Source organism: Mobula hypostoma, chromosome 6 (genome assembly GCF_963921235.1).
Source record: "Mobula hypostoma chromosome 6, sMobHyp1.1, whole genome shotgun sequence".
Lineage (NCBI taxonomy): Eukaryota > Metazoa > Chordata > Chondrichthyes > Myliobatiformes > Myliobatidae > Mobula > Mobula hypostoma.
In genome coordinates this window covers 21,901,109-21,918,571 of record NC_086102.1, presented here as the reverse complement: position 1 = coordinate 21,918,571, position 17,463 = coordinate 21,901,109, and the positions used below count along the sequence as shown (strand labels likewise).

Sequence of the window (17,463 nt, the reverse complement as noted above, 5' to 3'; positions counted from 1 at the left end):
CACGTACTCCACGGATAAGTCAAAGATTGCTTATTTCATGGGGTTGTTGCGGGGAAGTGCGATAGCGTGGGCCACAGCTGTTTGGGATAACCAACCGGATATCTGCTCTTCCTTTGCTATCTTTATTGCCGAAATGAGAAAGATCTTTGACCACCCCGTCCGTGGTAAAGACGCTGCCAAGCATCTGCTCACTCTCTGCCAGGGCTCATACAGTATTGCCGAATATTCCGTGGAGTTCCGGACGTTAGTGACCGACTCGGGGTAAAACGATGAGGTACTCCAAGGGGTATTTCGGAATGGTCTCAGCGACATAGTGAAAGACGAGTTGGCGGCAAGAGACGACACCGACAGCCTGGATTCCTTGATCTCCCTAGCTACCAGGTTGGACAATCACCTTTGAGAGCGCTATAGAGAGAGAACTGGTCGTCCACCACCTTTGGCCACTCCTCGGCACTCATTATCGCCTCCCGCCAGAACAAACCTCTCTCCTCCTCCTCCTCCTCCTAGAGTAGCTCCCAGCCCAGCGTTTCCAACGGCCCGGGAGAGGAACCCATGCAGCTGGGGCGGACCCGTCTTTCTCCCACAGAACGGCTCCGGAGATTGAGAGTGGGTGAGTGTCTGTATTGCAGCCAGTTTGGCCACTTCCTTGCTACCTGTCCCCTTCAGCCAAAAGGGAAGGTTCATCAGTAGCAGGGGGACCCTGGTGAGCCAGACAACATTCCCTTCAGTCCCCCGACCCCGGATGCAGATCCAAGCCACTTTGACCCTGCCTCTGTTGGCACTTGTGGACTCCAGCGCTGAGGGAAACTTTTTGGATGAAAACTTAGCCCTCCAAGCCAGAATTCCTCATGAGCCATTGAGTACCCCCCAGAAGCTCGGGCACTGGACTGTGGACTACTGGCCCAAGTCACACACTGCACAGAATCCTTGCCTCTCCTTCTCTGCGGAAACCATTGGGAACAGGTACCATTCAATTTAATTGCCTTTCCTCAAGCCCCTATAGTCCTTGGTTACCCCTGGTTAAGCCGTCATAACCCCCACATTGACTGGTCCACCAGGAAGATAGTCAACTGGAGTTCGTTCTGCCACTCCACTTGTCTACAATCAGCCCTCTCCCCAGTGGAGGTCACCGCGACATCGTCCGCCTCTGAACCCCCCCCCCCGACTTATCCAAGGTTCCAGTAGAGTATCACGATCTCGGAGAAGTGTTTAACAAGCAACGGGCTCTTTCCCTGCCTCCACACCGCCCTTACGATTGCGCAGTTGACCTTCTCCCCAGAGCCGTCGGCTGTGTAACCTGTCCCGACTAGAAAGGGAAGCAATGGAGGCTTACCTAAATGACTCTCTCAAGGCTGGCATTATCCGACCCTCATCTTCCCCTGTAGGCACAGGTTTTTTCTTTGTGGGGAAGAAAGATGGCTCACCGCGCCCCTGCATTGACTACCATGGCCGGGACAGCATCACCATAAAGAATAAGTATCCACTGCCCCTTATCAACTCTGCTTTCGAGCCCCTTCACGGAGCCACAATTTTCTCTAAGTTGGACCTGCGGAATGCCTATCACCCGGTCAGGGTAAGGGAGGGAGATGAATGGAAAACAGCTTTTAACATCCCCCTCTGTCATTTTGAATATCTGGTCATGCCTTTCGGTCTCACCAATGCCCCCGCCGTCTTCCAAGCCCTGGTAAACTATGTCCTTAGGGACCTTATTAACAGTTTTGTTTTTGTTTATTTGGATGACATCCTAATCTTCTCCCGTAGTCTTCAGGAACACACCCACCATGTCCCATCAGGTTCTTCAGAGGCTTTTGGAGAAAAGATTCGGGCGGTGGCAGAGTGGCCAAAACTCATGATGCTCAAACAACTCCAGCGATTTCTGGGGTTAGCAAGCTTCTACCATCGCTTCATCAGGGACTACAGTGGGTGACAGCGCCCCTTACTCGACTCAGCTCTCCTGCGACCCCTTTTCTCTGGACCCCTGAGTGGACTCAGCCTTCTCGGAGCTGAAGAGGCATTTCACCTCCGCTCCCATCCTAGTCCAACCTGACGCCTCTCGCCAATTCATTGTGGAAGTCGACGCCTCCGACTCTGGGGTGGGAGTCCTCTCCCAATGTCTGTCCCAGACCAAAAGCTCCATCCCTGCGCTTTCTTCTCTCGCCATCTATCTCTCGCCGAACGGAACTACGACGTTGGGAACTGGGAGTTGCTGGCTGTCAAACTCACCTTGGAGAAGTGGAGGCACTGGCTGGAGGGAGCGGAACATCCATTCATCGTCTGGATGGACCATAAGAACCTGGCGTACATCCAAACCGCTAAATGCCTTAATTCCCGCCAAGCCCATTGGGCATTATTTTTTGACCGTTTCAAATTCACCCTTATCTATCGTCCTGGATCCAAAAATGTGAAGCCAGATGCTCTGTCTCGTCAATACGCCTCCGAGGAGGGCCTTCCAAACCCCGAGACCGTCCTTCCACCATCCTGTGTTGTGGCTGCCCTCACCTGGGAGATTGAATCCATTGTCAAAGAGGCCCAATGGACCCAAGCTGCTCATGCCCGCGTCTGCATCCTAACTCAATCTCCATGCCTGTGTCCTGCGTTTGGGTTCGCCTCACTTGTTGCAACAGGTTAATTCACACTGATGCAATTGTATTTTAAGCTATATTGACTGTTCTGTTGTTTATATTACTGTATATACTATTTATTATAAATTACTATAATATACACATTCAGATGGATATGCAACATAAAGATCTTTACTCCTCATGTAAGAAATAAAGTCAATTCAATTATTATGTATTAATAACACATCTTCCCTTTAAAAAAATACTATGTCCTCATAAACCTGCAAGAAACAATAATGCTTTCCAATAAAGATGTTTACATTAACTACAATTGTATTGAACACATACAATCACTATTCACTTATCAACTCTCAATCAGTCTCTGACGTGGCTTATTGATCCTTGTTGGTCTGCTATTTGTCTGCACAGATGTATTGCTTTCCCTTGCTGTGTTAATATTAATATCCTTCTGAGAACTCTGAACAACAAGCTTATTTTTTACATCTGCTGCCCTCTTCGGTGTACTGAGAGGTGATGTGTCACAGATATGGGTTGAAACTTGTGGTTGTAGATCCACTGAGTTCCTTCTCAGTGGTGTTCCTTGCTCCATCTGAATCTGGTAGGAATGTGGAGCAACTTCCTCTTGTATATATCCTTGGTAGACCTCCAAACAATGACTTCATCCATCATGGTCTTGACACTAGGTATGCACTCAAAGATCATGGGGATGGTTTAATGATAGACTTCTGATGTGGACAGGATTCCATACGGTAACCAAAGAAACCAATATCTTCCCCCCTGGTGTGTTAAAAGTACACAGGCTTGAACTTGCCTCATCAAGCTTCATCTACTAAAACTCAGAAAATGCATTGAGTTTGCTAAACCACTTGGCACCTGCAAACCGGGACACAATCTACTCCCGTGTTGGCAATTTAAAATGCTCTCTCTTGAATGGCTTTACTGAGATCTCTTGGGTCTAGGCATATCTGCAATACTCCATTTTTGTTCTGCACGATGACCAATGAGCTCACTCAATCTTAAACACAAAATAATCTGCAGATGCTGTTGTCAAAGGAACACTCACAATACGCTGGAGGAACTCAGCAGGCCAGTCAGCATCAGTTGAAAAGATTAGTCGATGTTTCGGGCCGAAACCCTTCATCAGGACTGAAGGAAGAACTTTGGGGAGGGTTTGCAGAATGCTGGCATGCTGGCAGTTGGAAAAAAAACAGTAATTTGAAAGACAAAGGGGTGGGGGAGGGGAAGCAGGGAGGTGATTGGCAGGAGAACAATGCCCAGTAGTAGAAGGAGGCAGAACTATGAGGGAGGTGATGTGAAATAGGGATAGAGGAAGGGAGCAGCAGGGAATTACCGGAAGTTGGAGAATTCTCTGTTCATGTCAAGGGGCTGGAGACTACCTAGACGGTATATGAGGTGTTGCTCCTCCAACCTGAGTTTAGTCTCATCGTGGCAGTAGAGGAGGCCATGTATGGACATATCTAAATGGGAATGGGAAGCAGAGTTGAAGTGGGTGGCGGACGGAGTGGAGGTGCTCGACGAAGCGGTCCCCCAATCTGCGTCGGATTTCACCGATGTAGAGGAGGCCGCACCGGGAGCACTGGATGCAATAGATGACCCCAACAGATTCACAAGTGAAGCATTGCCTCACCTAGAAGGACTGTTTGGGTCCCTGAATGGTGGCAAGAGAGGAGGTGTAGGGACACGTGTAGCACTTACGCTTACAGGGATAAGTGCCGGGTGGGAGATCCGTGGGGAGGGACATGTGGATAAGGGAGTCGCGGAGGGACTGATCCCTGCAGAAAGCGGAGAGGGGTGGAGAGGGAAAGATGTGCTCAGTGGTGGGGTCCTGTTGAAGGTGGCGGAAGTTGTGGAGGATAATGTGCTGGATCCGGAGGCTGGTGGGGTGGTAGGTGAGGACAAGGGGAACTCTGTCCCTGTTGTGGTGGCGGGAAGATGGGGTGAGGGCCGAAGTGCGGGAAATGGAGGAGATGCGGGTGAGGGCATCATTGATCACCCAATCTACTGGTTATTCAATAATCTAGTATGACATTTATCCATTCCATATGTGCCAGATCTTGTTTAGGTTTGTCTCTAAGTGATAACGGAACCTTCCTGCATGCATGGACCGCAGGGGCTACTGTCTCATCTACATGAATTTTGTGTACAGCAGGTAAGCAGCTGAGTCTCTGACAGACATCTGCATATTCCTCCATAAGTGAAGTGTGGTCATTTCAGACTGCAAAGTCTTTTCACCAGGTTGAGCATTTTGCAGGCACTCAGACAGAATATTGGCTGTACTATCTTTCCTACAATCAGTAGCTGTGACTTTAGGTGCTGTCTGTCTTTTGTGCTTGAAGGACACTATACATCCCCCCTTTTACCGGAACATTCTCCCCAGTATAGCCTGTCACTTTTAACTTCACTGGGTAAATCTTGCTCTTTGCTTTGAGAGTCTTGTAATCATCCACAGATAGCAGATTCACCTGGGCTCTGGTGTCAAGCTTGAATGAAATTACTGTCTTATTCACAGTCACAGGAACAATTCATTGTTTTACCAGCACCCACAGTCTGTAGAACATCTACAAATACATCATCCATTTCGTTAACTTTTTCCAGGTTGCCCTAGCTTTTCAGCACTTCACAAAATGATTCTTCTTCCCACAATTATTGCCGGACTTTCCTTAAGCAGGATACATCTTTGGAATGTGATTACCTCCACATTTGCTGCATTTGGTGTTTGAGACTACTTCCCTGCTATGCTGTTGTTTTGGGGAACTCCTTGTATCTTGTCCCTCTTGCTTTCAAAACATGCACTGTTGTGTCTGCCCCGTGCAGCTCCTTAGCTTGAGATCGTGAGGTCTCCGCTGCCCTCCAAATATCCACAGCCTTTTCCAGCATGAAATCATTATCACAGAGCAATCTTTCTCTGAGCCCATCATTGGAAGTTCCACAAACTATTTTGTCTCTAACTAGTGAGTCTCTCAAATCTCCAAACTCACAGGACTTACACAATGTGTGAAGCTCAGCTATGGTAAATATTGGTCAAAGCTAACATCTTGTTTCTGGTCACAGGAAAATAACTTACATCTTTCAAACATGATATTTTTACTTCGGACAAAATACTCTTCAAATTTTGTCATCAGTCTCCAATGTCAAGGCTGTCTCACCAATTTGAAAACTGTTTTGGATTTCTAGAGCATCTTCACCAATTACTGTGATGCTTTCAAATGTTAATCAGCCCCTCCCACTCCGCTCGCTGCTAAGTATATATTGAATTGTTGTTTGAAGCGTTTTCAGTTATGAGTTAGATTGCTGGTAAACTGTATAGGTGCAGGAAGATTTAGGTTATCCATTTTAGGCTCTCACTTGAAGCTCTCTTGGTTAATTCCGGAATAACGGCAGCTTCAGGACACTATGTGCTTTCTGGCTGGCAGCTTCCCTCTATTGGAACACGTGCCTCTATCTCAGTAGCGCACAATATTCATTTATGCTCCGTGTTTAAACCTCGTGCAGAACAAAAATGGAGTATTGCAGATAAGTCTAGACCCAAGAGATCTCAGCAAAGCCATTCAAGAGAGAACATTCTAAATTGCCAACACGGGAGTAGATCATGTCCCGGTTTGCAGGTGCCAAGTGGTTTAGCAAACTCGATGCATTGTCTGAGTTTTAGTAGATGAATCTTGAAAACACCATATTATATTTGTTTTTTATAAAGGCAAACAGCTCAGGTAAAAATGCTAGTACATATTTATTCACAGGACACTCCAATCATGGCTTCAGCTCAACTTGAGTGCATGCAAACGGCTCATCAACATCACTTCCAGTTCCGGGTGAAGTGCCCGCATTGCACACAGGGAACTGAAGTTCTTTATTGTATTCACACATAATAACACAATGGGGATCCTTAACAATGGATGCCACCGTTCTGAGGCATTGCCTTTTGAAGGTGTCCTGGATATTGGGGAGGCTAGTGCCCATGATGGAGCTGGCTGAGTTTATAACTTTCTGCATTTTTCAATGATCCTGTGTAGTGGCCCCTCCATCCCAATGGTGATGCAACCAGTTAGAATGCTCTCAATGATATATCTGTAGAAATTTGCAAGTGTCTTTAGTGTCACACCAATTCTCCTCCAAATTCCTAATGAAATATAGCCCCTGTCATGCCTTCTTTGTAGTTGCATCTATATATTGGGCCCAGGATAGATCCTCAGAGATGTTGATGCCCAGCAACTTAAAACTGCTCACTTTTTCCACTTTGGTTCCTTGATGAGTATTAGTGTGTGTTCCCTCGACATCTCTTTCCTGAAGCCCATAATGAATTCCTTGGTCTTGCTGACATTGAGTGCAACATTGTTGCTATGACGTCCTCAACAAGCTCCTGTACATCTCCTCATCACCATCTGAAATTCTGCCAACAATAGTTGTGTCATCAGCAAAATTATAGATGGTGTTTGAGCTGTGCCTAGCTACACAATTGTATGTGTAGAGAGAGTGGAGCAGTGAGCGTGGAGGAAATGCTATTTCAGATCTCCTGGTGAGGAAGACAAGGATCCAGTTGGAGAGGGAAGCAACAAGGTCCAGGTTTTGGAGCTTATTGATTAGAACCGATGGTATAATTGTGATGAACACTAACCTGCAGTCTATAAACAGCAATCTGACGTAAGACCATAAGACATAGGAGCAGAATCAGGCCATTCGGCCCATCAAATCTGCTCCACCATTCCATCATGGCTGAGTTATTATCCCTCTCATCGCTATTCTCATGCTTTGTCCCTGTTACCTTTGATGCCCTGATTAATCAAGAACCCATCAGCCTCCTCCTTAAATATACCCAATGACTTGGTCAGCACAGCCATTTGTGGCAATGAATTCCACAGATTCACCATTCAATAACTAAAGAGTATTTTCCTAATCTCTGTTCTAAATGTATACCCCTCTATTCTGAGGCCGTGCCCTCTGGTCCTAGACTCTCCCACTATAAGAAACTTCCTCTCCACATCCATGCTGTCTAGGCCTTTCAATACTTGATCGGTATCAATGAGATCCTCTCTCATTCTTCTAAACTCTAGTGAGTACAGGCCCAGAGTCATCAAACAGTCCTCACATGTTAACCCTTTCATTCCTGAAATCATTCTTGTGAACCTCCTCTGGACTCTCTCCAACGCCAGCACATCTTTTCTTAGTTAAGAGACCAAAAACAACTCACAATACTCTAAGTGCAATCAGACCAATGCCTTATAATACCTCAGAATTACATCCTTGCTTTTGTATTGTAGACTTCTCTGAATTAATGTAAACATTGCATTTGCCTCCTTTACCATTGACTCAACCTGCAAGTTAACTTTTAGGACTCCAAAGTACCTTTGCACCTGTTATTTTTGAATTTTCTCTCCATTTAGAAAATAATCCACACCTTTATTCCTTCTACTAAAGTGCATGACCATATACTTCCCTACACGATATTCTACCTGTCGCTTCTTTGCCCGTTCTCCCAATCCGTCTAAGTCCTTTTGCAGACATCCCACTTCCCCAGCACTATTTATCCCTCCACCTATCTTTGAATTGTCCGCAAACTTGGCCACAAAGCCAGCAATTACTTTATCCAAATCACTGACATATAACATGAAAAGACGTGGTCCCAACACCAACTCCTGTAGCATATCACTGTTCACTGGCAACCAATCAGAAAAGGGCCTCTTTATTCTGACTCTTTGCCTTCTGCCAGTCAGCCAATCTTCTATCTATGCTAGTATCTTTCCTGTAATATCATGGGCTCTTATCTTGTTAAGTAGCCTCTTTGTGGCACCTTGTCAAAGACCTTCCGAAAATCCAAATAAACAACATCCACTGACTCTCCTTTGTCTATCCTGCCTGTGATTTCCTCAGAGAATTACAACAGATTTTTAAGCAAGATTTTCTCTTGAAAAACCATACTGACTTTGGTCTATTTTGTCATGTGCTTCCAAGTACCCTGAAAACTCATCCTTAGTAATACACTCCAACACCTTTCCAACCATTGAAGTCAGGCTAACAGACCTATAATTGTCTTTCTTCTGCCTCTATCCCTTCTTAAAGAGTGGAGTGACATTTGCAACTTCCCAGTTCTCTGGAACCACTCCAGAATCTAGTGCTTCTTGATAGATCATTACTTATGCTTCCACAATCTCTTCAGCTATCTCTTTCAGAACTCTGGGGTGTAGTCCAACTGGTCCAGATGACTTACTTACCTCCCGACTTCTCAGCTTCCCAAGCACCTTCTCCTTGAAATAGCAACTCACTCTCTTCTACTCCCCAACACTCCCATATTTATGGCATTCTGCTCATGCCTTCCACAGTGAAGAGTAATGCAAAATACTTATTAAGTTTATCTGCCATTTCTTTTACCCACATCACTATCTCTCCAGTGTCACTTTCCAGTGGTCCAATAACCTCTGTCACCTCCCTTTCACTCATTATATATCTGGTGTCCTCTTTTATATGGCTAGCTTCTCTTCATATGTCATCCTTTCTCTCTTTATGGATTTTTTAGTTGCCTTCTGTTGGTTTTTAAAAGCTTCTCAATCCTGTAACTTCCCACTTCTGTTTTGCTATATTATATACCCTCTCTTTTGCTTTTCTTCAATCTTTGACTTACCTTGTCAACAGACAATAGACAATAGGTGCAGGAGTAGGCCATTCAGCCCTTTGAGCCAGCACCGCCATTCACTGTGATCATGGCTGATCATCCACAATCAGTACCCTGTTCCTGCCTTCTCCCCGTATCCCTTGACTCCGCTATCTTTAAGAGCTCTATCTAACTCTTTCTTGAAAGAATCCAGAGAATTGGCCTCCACTGCCTTCTGAGGCAGAGCATTCCACAGAACCACAACCCTCTGTGTGAAAAAGTTTTTCCTCAACTCCGTTCTAAATGGTCTACCCCTTATTCTTAAACTGTGGCCTCTGGTTCTGGACTCCCCCAACATCAGGAACATGTTTCCTGCCTCTTGCATGTCCAATCCCTTAATAATCTTATATGTTTCAATCAGATCCCCTCTCATCCTTCTAAATTCCAGTGTATACAAGCCCAGACGCTCTAATCTTTCAACATATGACATTCCTGCCATCCCTGGAATTAACCCAGTGAACCTACGCTGCACTCCCTCCATAGCAAGAATGTCCTTCCTCAAATTTGGAGACCAAGACTGCACACAATACTCCAGGTGGGGTCTTACCAGGGCCTTGTACAACTGCCGAAGGACCTCTTTGCCCCTATACTCAACTCCCCTTGTTATGAAGGCCAACATAGCATTAGCTTTCTTCACTGTCTGCTGTACCTGTATGCTTACTTTCAGTGACTGATGAACAAGGACACCTAGATCTCGTTGTACTTCCCCTTTTCCTAACTTGACTCCATTCAGATAGTAATCTGTTCTTGCCACCAAAGTGGATAACCTCACATTTATCCACATTAAACTGCATCTGCCATGCATCTGCCCACTTACCCAACCTGTCCAAGTCACCCTGCATTCTCATAACTTCCTCCTCACATTTCACACTGTCACCCAGCTTTGTGTCATCTGCAAATGTGCTTATGTTACTCCTAATCCCTTAATCTAAATCATTAATGTATATTGTAAATAGTTGCGGTCCCAGCACCGAGACTTGCGGTACCCCACTAGTCACTGCCTGCCATTCTGAAAAGGACCCGTTAATCTCTACTCTTCATTTCCTGTCTGCCAACCAATTTTCTATCCATGTCAGGACCCTACCCCCATTACCATGTGCTCTAATTTTGCCCACTAACTTCCTATGTGGGACCTTATCAAAGGCTTTCTGAAAGTTCAGGTACACTACATCCACTGTCTTTCCCTTGTCCATTTTCATAGTTACATCCTCAAAAAATTCCAGAAAATTAGTCAAGCATGATTTCCCCTTCGTAAATTCATGCTGACTCGGACCTATCCTGCTACTGTTATCCAAATATGCTGCTATTTCATCTTTTATAATTGACTCCAGCATCTTCCCCACCACTGACATCAGACTAACTGGTCTATAATTGCCTGTTTTCTCTCTCCCTCCTTTCTTAAAAAGTGGGATAACAGTAGCTACCCTCCAATCCGCAGGAACTGATCCTGAATCTATAGAACATTGGAGAATGATTACCAATGTGTCCACAATTTCTAGAGCCACCTCCTTAAGTACCCTAGGATGCAGACCATCAGGCCCTGGGGATTCGTCAGCCTTCAGTCCTATCAGTCTATCCAACACCATTTTCTGCCTGATGCGAATTTCCTTCAGTTCCTCTGTTACTCTAGGTCATTTGGCCACTATTACATCTGGGAGATTGTTTGTGTCTTCCCTAATGAAGACAGAGCCAAAGTAGCTGTTCAGCTCATCTGCCATTTCCTTGTTCCCCATAATAATTTCACCCGTTTCTGTCTTCAAGGGCCCAACTTTGGTCTTAGCTAATTTGTTCCTCTTCACATACCTAAAGAAGCATTTACTATCCTCCTTTATATTATTGGCTAGTTTACCTTCGTACCTCATCTTTTCCCCCTGTATTGCCTTTTTAGTTACCTTCTGTTGCTCCTTAAAAGTCTCCCAATCCTTTGGCATCCTGCTCATCTTTGCTATGTTATACTTCCTCTCTTTCATTTTTATACTGTCCTTGACTTCCTTTGTCATCCACGGTCACCCCTTACTCCCCTTAGAATCTTTCTTCCTCTTTGGAATGAACTGATCCTGCACCTTCTGTATTATTCCCAGAAATACCTGCCATTGTTGTTCCACTGTCATCCCTGCTAGTGTATCTTTCCAGTCAACTTTGGCCAGCTCCTCCCTCATGGGTCCATAGTCCCCTTTGTTCAACTGTAATACTGACACTTCCGATTTTCCCTTCTCTTTCTCAAATTGTAGATTAAAACATCATATTATGGTCACTACCTCCTAATGGCTCCTTTACCTCGAGTTCCCTTATCAAATCTGGCTCATTGTCAGCTATGATTGTCTTACGCTACCTTTAGATTACTTTTTCATCTTAAGGATGTATCTTTGCTGTGTCTTCCGAATTGCTTCAGAAACACCTGCCATTGCTGTTCTTTCATAATCCCTGCTAGTGTCCCCTTCCAACGAACTTTGGCAAGCTCCTCTATCGTGCCTCTTTAATTCCCCTTACTCCATTGTAATATTGATCAATATTACAAATGTACATCAATTTTTAGCTTCTCAAACTGCAAAGTGAATTATATCATATTATGATCACTGTCTCCTAAAATAAGTAAACACGAGGAAATCTGGAGATGCTGGAAATTCAAGCAACACACATCAAGGTTGCTGGTGAACGCAGCAGGCCAGGCAGCATCTCTAGGAAGAGGTACAAAACGACGAAGGGTCTCAGCCCAAAACGTCGACTGTACCTCTTCCTAGAGATGCTGCCTGGCCTGCTGCGTTCACCAGCAACTTTGATGTGTGTTCCTAAAATAAGTGTTCCTTTTCCTTAAGCTTCCTAATCAAATCTGGGCCATTACATAGCACCCAATCCAGAACTACTGCTCCCCTACAGGGTTCAACCACAAGCTGCTCTAAAAAGACATCTTGTAGACATTCTACAAATTCCCTCTCTTGGGATCCAGCACCAACCTGATTTTTCCAATCTACTTGCACGTTGAAATCGCCCATTGCCCTTTTTACATTCCTAGGTATTACTATTGTCTGTGTTACTGTTTTCCCTGGAATGGAGGGTGCTGAGGGGGCAATTTGACAGAGATGTATACAATTATGAGGGACGTGGACTGTGTTCATGTTAAATTTTTGCCCCATGGTCAGAGTGTTGAAGACACGAGGGGATGATTTGAGTCTGTAAGTGATAGCTGAAGAAGTGATAGGGGCCGGTACTCTCACAGTACTTCAGCAGCTTCTAGACTGGTGGCTGAATCACCAACATGGATGGCATGTTTTGTCTTGTCCTACTTCAATGCACTGTGTTACACAAGCATATCAGTTAGCATAACACTATTTAGCAGTGCCAGTGATCAGCGATCGGGGTCCATTTCACGCATGTCTGTAAGGAGTTGGCACGTTCTTCCTGTGACCGCGCAAGTTGCCTCCACATTCTAAAGAAGTATAGGTTAAGCTTAATGAGTTGTGGGCATGCTCTGTTCACACCAAAAGTGTAGTGTCACTTGCAGGCTCTCCCCCAGCACGTATTTGGACTGTGTTGGTCATTGACACAGTCGTTACATTTCACTGTACATTTTGTGCATGTACATGAGGCAAAGAAATCTGATCTTTTATGTATCTTTAAATCTTTGCATTGTGGGCTATGGACCAAGTTAATAGGATTTGTATAAGCAATAGTTGGCATGAACCTGAATGACCAGTTCCTGTGCGGTCATCTACAAGAGATGGCGATCAAGAAGGCAGTGTCCATCTCTAAGGACCCTACCATCCAGGATATGCCCTCTTCTTATTTCTACCATCAAGGAGAGGGTAGGTACAGGAGGCTGAAGACCCATACACAATGCTTTAGGAACAGCTTCTTCCCTTCTCCCAGCAGATTTCTGACTGGTCCATAAACCCATGAACACAATCTCTCTGGTCCTCTTTTGTATGACTTATTTTTGTAACCTAAAGTAATACTTGTGTCTTGAATTGTACTGCTGCCGCAAAATAACAAATTTCATGGAATTCTGATTCTGAATGAATCATTTGCAAATAACTGTTTCCAGCACCTGCAATTCTTTAAAGTTCTCATTAAATCAGAAGAAAACCAGTAGGTTCAGACAACTAGTTTGAGTTGGTGGTCATTGGAAGTTAAACCTTACCTGTTGCCTCCACCATTCCTTCGAGGATCACCACAATCTCCATCTCCTCTTTGGCCAACTGGGCTTTGGAGATTTCCCAGAAAGGACTCTGTTGGTTGATTTCATGGCAAATGATTAGAGGGGAAACTAAAAAGAGGCGGTCATCTCCAGTGTCGTAGCCAACGTTTATATCCGTTTGATTGAGAGGGATGAACTCTCCTTCCTTGGTCTGCTTTGACTTGATCAGTTTGGCGCGGATCGAAGCCTCGACAATGTGGGAGTTCCTCAAGTCGCCGACGCGGAACATCAGACACAGCTTGCTGTCGCGGACGCTGACCACAGCGTTGGTGGAGAACACTAGAGTTTCTGCTCTCTTGTTGGGCTGCGAGATTTTCACAAACATGCACCCAACCATGAAGGCGTTGACTATGGAGCCCAGCACTGACTGTACCAGGAGCAGAATAATGCCTTCAGGGCACTTGTCAGTGATGAACCTGTAGCCGTAGCCAATGGTGGTTTCAGTCTCAATGGAGAAGAGAAAGGCTGAAACAAAGCCATTGAGATTGTTAACACAGGGCACCCACGAGGCATCCCCTATGTGGCTTAGGTCCCCTCGGATGTAAGCAATTAGCCACCAGATCATACCAAAGAAAAGCCAAGTGGTTGTGTAGACCATGACGAAGATGAGTAGATTGAGTCTCCATTTCAGATCCACTAATGTAGTGAAGATATCAGTCAGGTAACGGTACCGCTCCCGGACATTGCCATGGTGCACGTTGCACTTGCCGTCCTTCCGCACGTACCTTTGGACGCTCCGTGCTTGACCACCTGAGCCGAGCTGCTTTGGGATGTCCTCGCGCACTTGCTTCGGTAGCTTCGGCTGCCGAGTGACCACAGGGCTCTCGACGTCCCGCTCCATTGGTCAGTCTGCTCAGAGGGGGACAAGAGGCAACAACAGTGATTTGAAGTCCAGCATTAAAAAATACAAGCTAACGTCAAATATCAGTGTGCACAAAGTCTCACTCACCCATCCCCATGAGTGTCATATTTCACAGGATGGGGCATTCTTTTAAAATAATAGAGTATGACATTTCACAAAGTTCATATCTGACAGCTCACAACTTCCCATTCCATTCCTTTCGAAACCATTAGACTATTCTGTTCATTATATCTCTTCTAGTTCAATCATGGCTGATTTATTAACCCTTTCAACCCCATTCTCCTGTCTTTTCCCTGTACCCATGTTTTCCCTTAATAATCAAGAGCTTATCAACCTATCCTGAGTGCCCTGCTTTTTCTGAAGGTCGATTCCATCCTTGTGCAGGAAAATTTCAATGACTGTTTAATTCCATATCCTCAAGATTTGGTTTAATGAAATATCTTGATATATCTTTTGTGGGCTGATAAATTATCAGTTATCTCCAGTCAGGGCTGAGAAATCCTTGGCTATTCATCAATGCATTCATTTCTCATCTTTTTCACAGTGGCTGGAAAATGGCCAGGACTCCAAGTACTTATTCCACCAGAGAAGTATAGACATTGACTGTAGCTTGCTCTGACCTGCCTTCCACTGACTTGGTTATGAAATTTGACATTTGCTCAGGTTGGCTTTAGCTCTGATCCTTGTGTCTTTAGCTTCTAACTTTCTCCTCAGCTATCACAAGATCTTACATGAAGGGAGGGAGAAAGGGAGGGAGGGAGGGAGAGAGGGAGAGAGGGAGAGAGGGAGAGAGGGAGGGAGGGAGAGAGGGAGAGAGGGAGAGAGGGAGGGAGGGAGGGAGAGAGGGAGAGAGGGAGAGAGGGAGGGAGGGAGGGAGAGAGGGAGAGAGGGAGAGAGGGAGAGAGGGAGAGAGGGAGAGAGGGAGGGAGGGAGGGAGGGAGAGAGGGAGAGAGGGAGAGAGGGAGGGAGAGAGGGAGAGAGGGAGAGAGGGAGGGAGGGAGGGAGGGAGAGAGGGAGAGAGGGAGAGAGGGAGAGAGGGAGAGAGGGAGAGAGGGAGAGAGGGAGAGAGGGAGAGAGGGAGGGAGGGAGGGAGAGAGGGAGAGAGGGAGAGAGGGAGGGAGGGAGGGAGGGAGAGAGGGAGGGAGGGAGGGAGGGAGGGAGGGAGAGAGGGAGGGAGGGAGGGAGGGAGGGAGAGAGGGAGAGAGGGAGAGAGGGAGAGGGCTACATTCAGTGGCCACTTTATTAGGTACAGGAGTGAAGCCCAGTGTGGTCTTGTGCTACCATAACCCATCCATTTCAAGGTTGGATGTGTTGTGCATTCAGGGATGCTCTTCTGCACACCACTGTTGTAATATGAGTTTCTTTGTGTTACTGTCACCTTCCTGTCAGCTTGAACCAGTCTGGCCATTATCCTCTAACTTCTCTCATTAACAAGGTGTTTTCACCCACAGAACTGCCGCTCACTGGATTTTTTTTTCTCTCACCTTTCTTTGTAAGATGCAGAATTAATCATCTTGTTAAATGGCATCGCGGGCTCGAGTGGCAAAGTGGCTTACTCCTGCTTCTAGTTTGCACAGTTGTATGAAGTACATTTATTATCGAAGTAGGTACACAGTATATAACACTGAGATTTGTCTTCCCACAGGCAACCATGAAACAAAGAAACACCGTGGAACCCGTTTAAAGAAAACATCAAACGCTCAACACGCGAAAGAAAGAACAAATCACGCAGATCAAACCACGGATTCCTTGAAACAGCCAAGGAGTGTTCAGTTTAGTGCCGTGTCATTCATTCTCAGCAGGCCGTAAAGCCAGCCTGTGCCAAAGCACTCCCATCGAAGTGCACAAAAATAGCATAAAAGGAGTAACCAGAAACCAGAAGCATATTTAAATGAACCGTAGAGTCCTCCTAAACTAGCCCAAGCCATGAGCCACGCCAATCAAACCTTGCAATGTGAGGAAGACTCCTGCACTTTCCTTTGGCATGAGTGAGCGAGCGAGAGGGAGAGGGATTTCGGTTAAATGCAGGCAGATGGCCTTCCTCTGTCGTCGATTTCAATCTTGCTCGACGCTTTAATCGACAGGAAGTAATGGAGCTGATCATGGGTTCGTGCTCCACCTTTGGGCTGCACATTCTCAACCTCACCGAGTACCCTCGGAGGCAGCGTAAGCACCCAATTGCTCAGCCGGCGCAAAAACACATCATCAAACTATAAATTACAGGCTCCAATCGCACACGGTTTAGAAGTAGAAGCATTTTTAGAAGAAATAGTGGTCTGTCTGCAGGACGTCACTGCAAAATCTACCACATCAGTTGCATTTCCTGACAGGATAAAGCAGTGGTAGCCAAAATTTAAACTAAATGAACATTAAATGTTGTAGACAGAGAGATTGTTATCAAATCTACTCATGAATCGAAGAAGGTATGTAAATCAACAGAGCTTTGTGCCCCCATACACTCTGACACAATAACCAATTAGGAAAATTATAAACGCAAACACGAGGAATTCTGCAGATGCTGGAAATTCAAGCAACACACATCAAAGTTGCTGGTGAACGCAGCAGGCATGAACATTGACTTCTCAAACTTCCGCTAATGCCCCACCTCCCCCTCGTACCCCATCTGTTATTTATTTATATACACACATTCTTTCTCTCTCTCTCCTTTTTCTCCCTCTGTCCCTCTCACTATATCCTTTGCCCATCCTCTGGGCCTCCCCCTTCCCCCTTTTCTTTCTCCCTGGGCCTCCTGTCCCATGAACCTCTCATATCCCTTTTGCCAATCACCTGTCCAGCTCTTGGCTCCATCCCTCCCCCTCCTGTCTTCTCCTACCATTTCAGATCTCCCCCTCCCCCTCCCCCTTCCAAATCTCTTACTAGCTCTTCCTTCAGTTAGTCCTGACAAAGGGTCTCGGCCCGAAACGTCGACTGTACCTCTTCCTAGAGATGCTGCCTGGCCTGCTGCGTTCACTGGCAACTTTGATGTGTGTTGCTAGGAAAATTATAATTGTAATGAGGAATGACTGGTGAGTTTATTCTCTGGCCTTCAAGAGACTGCACAGAAGCTATAATAAGCGAAGTAGTAAAGAATACACACATGGTGAAATCCTATTGTTTTAGTCAGAGTTCTCTCAGTGACCCACTTATCTCTCAACTAGCA

General features: G+C 45.7%; 1 protein-coding gene across 2 annotated transcripts in view; it reads right to left on the bottom strand.

Moving 5' to 3' along the window:
- Positions 1 to 17,463, bottom strand: part of kcnj6 (potassium inwardly rectifying channel subfamily J member 6) — a 200,548-nt gene that overhangs the window by 55,204 nt on the left and 127,881 nt on the right. For both annotated transcript variants that reach the window (XR_010018285.1, XM_063050396.1), the window contains exon 2: positions 13,385 to 14,290. Coding sequence is in view for 1 of the 2 variants with exons in the window: in XM_063050396.1 (XP_062906466.1) it covers positions 13,385 to 14,282 (898 nt within the window). In the remaining variant the exon portion in view is untranslated. The remainder of the gene's footprint in view (positions 1 to 13,384; positions 14,291 to 17,463) is intronic.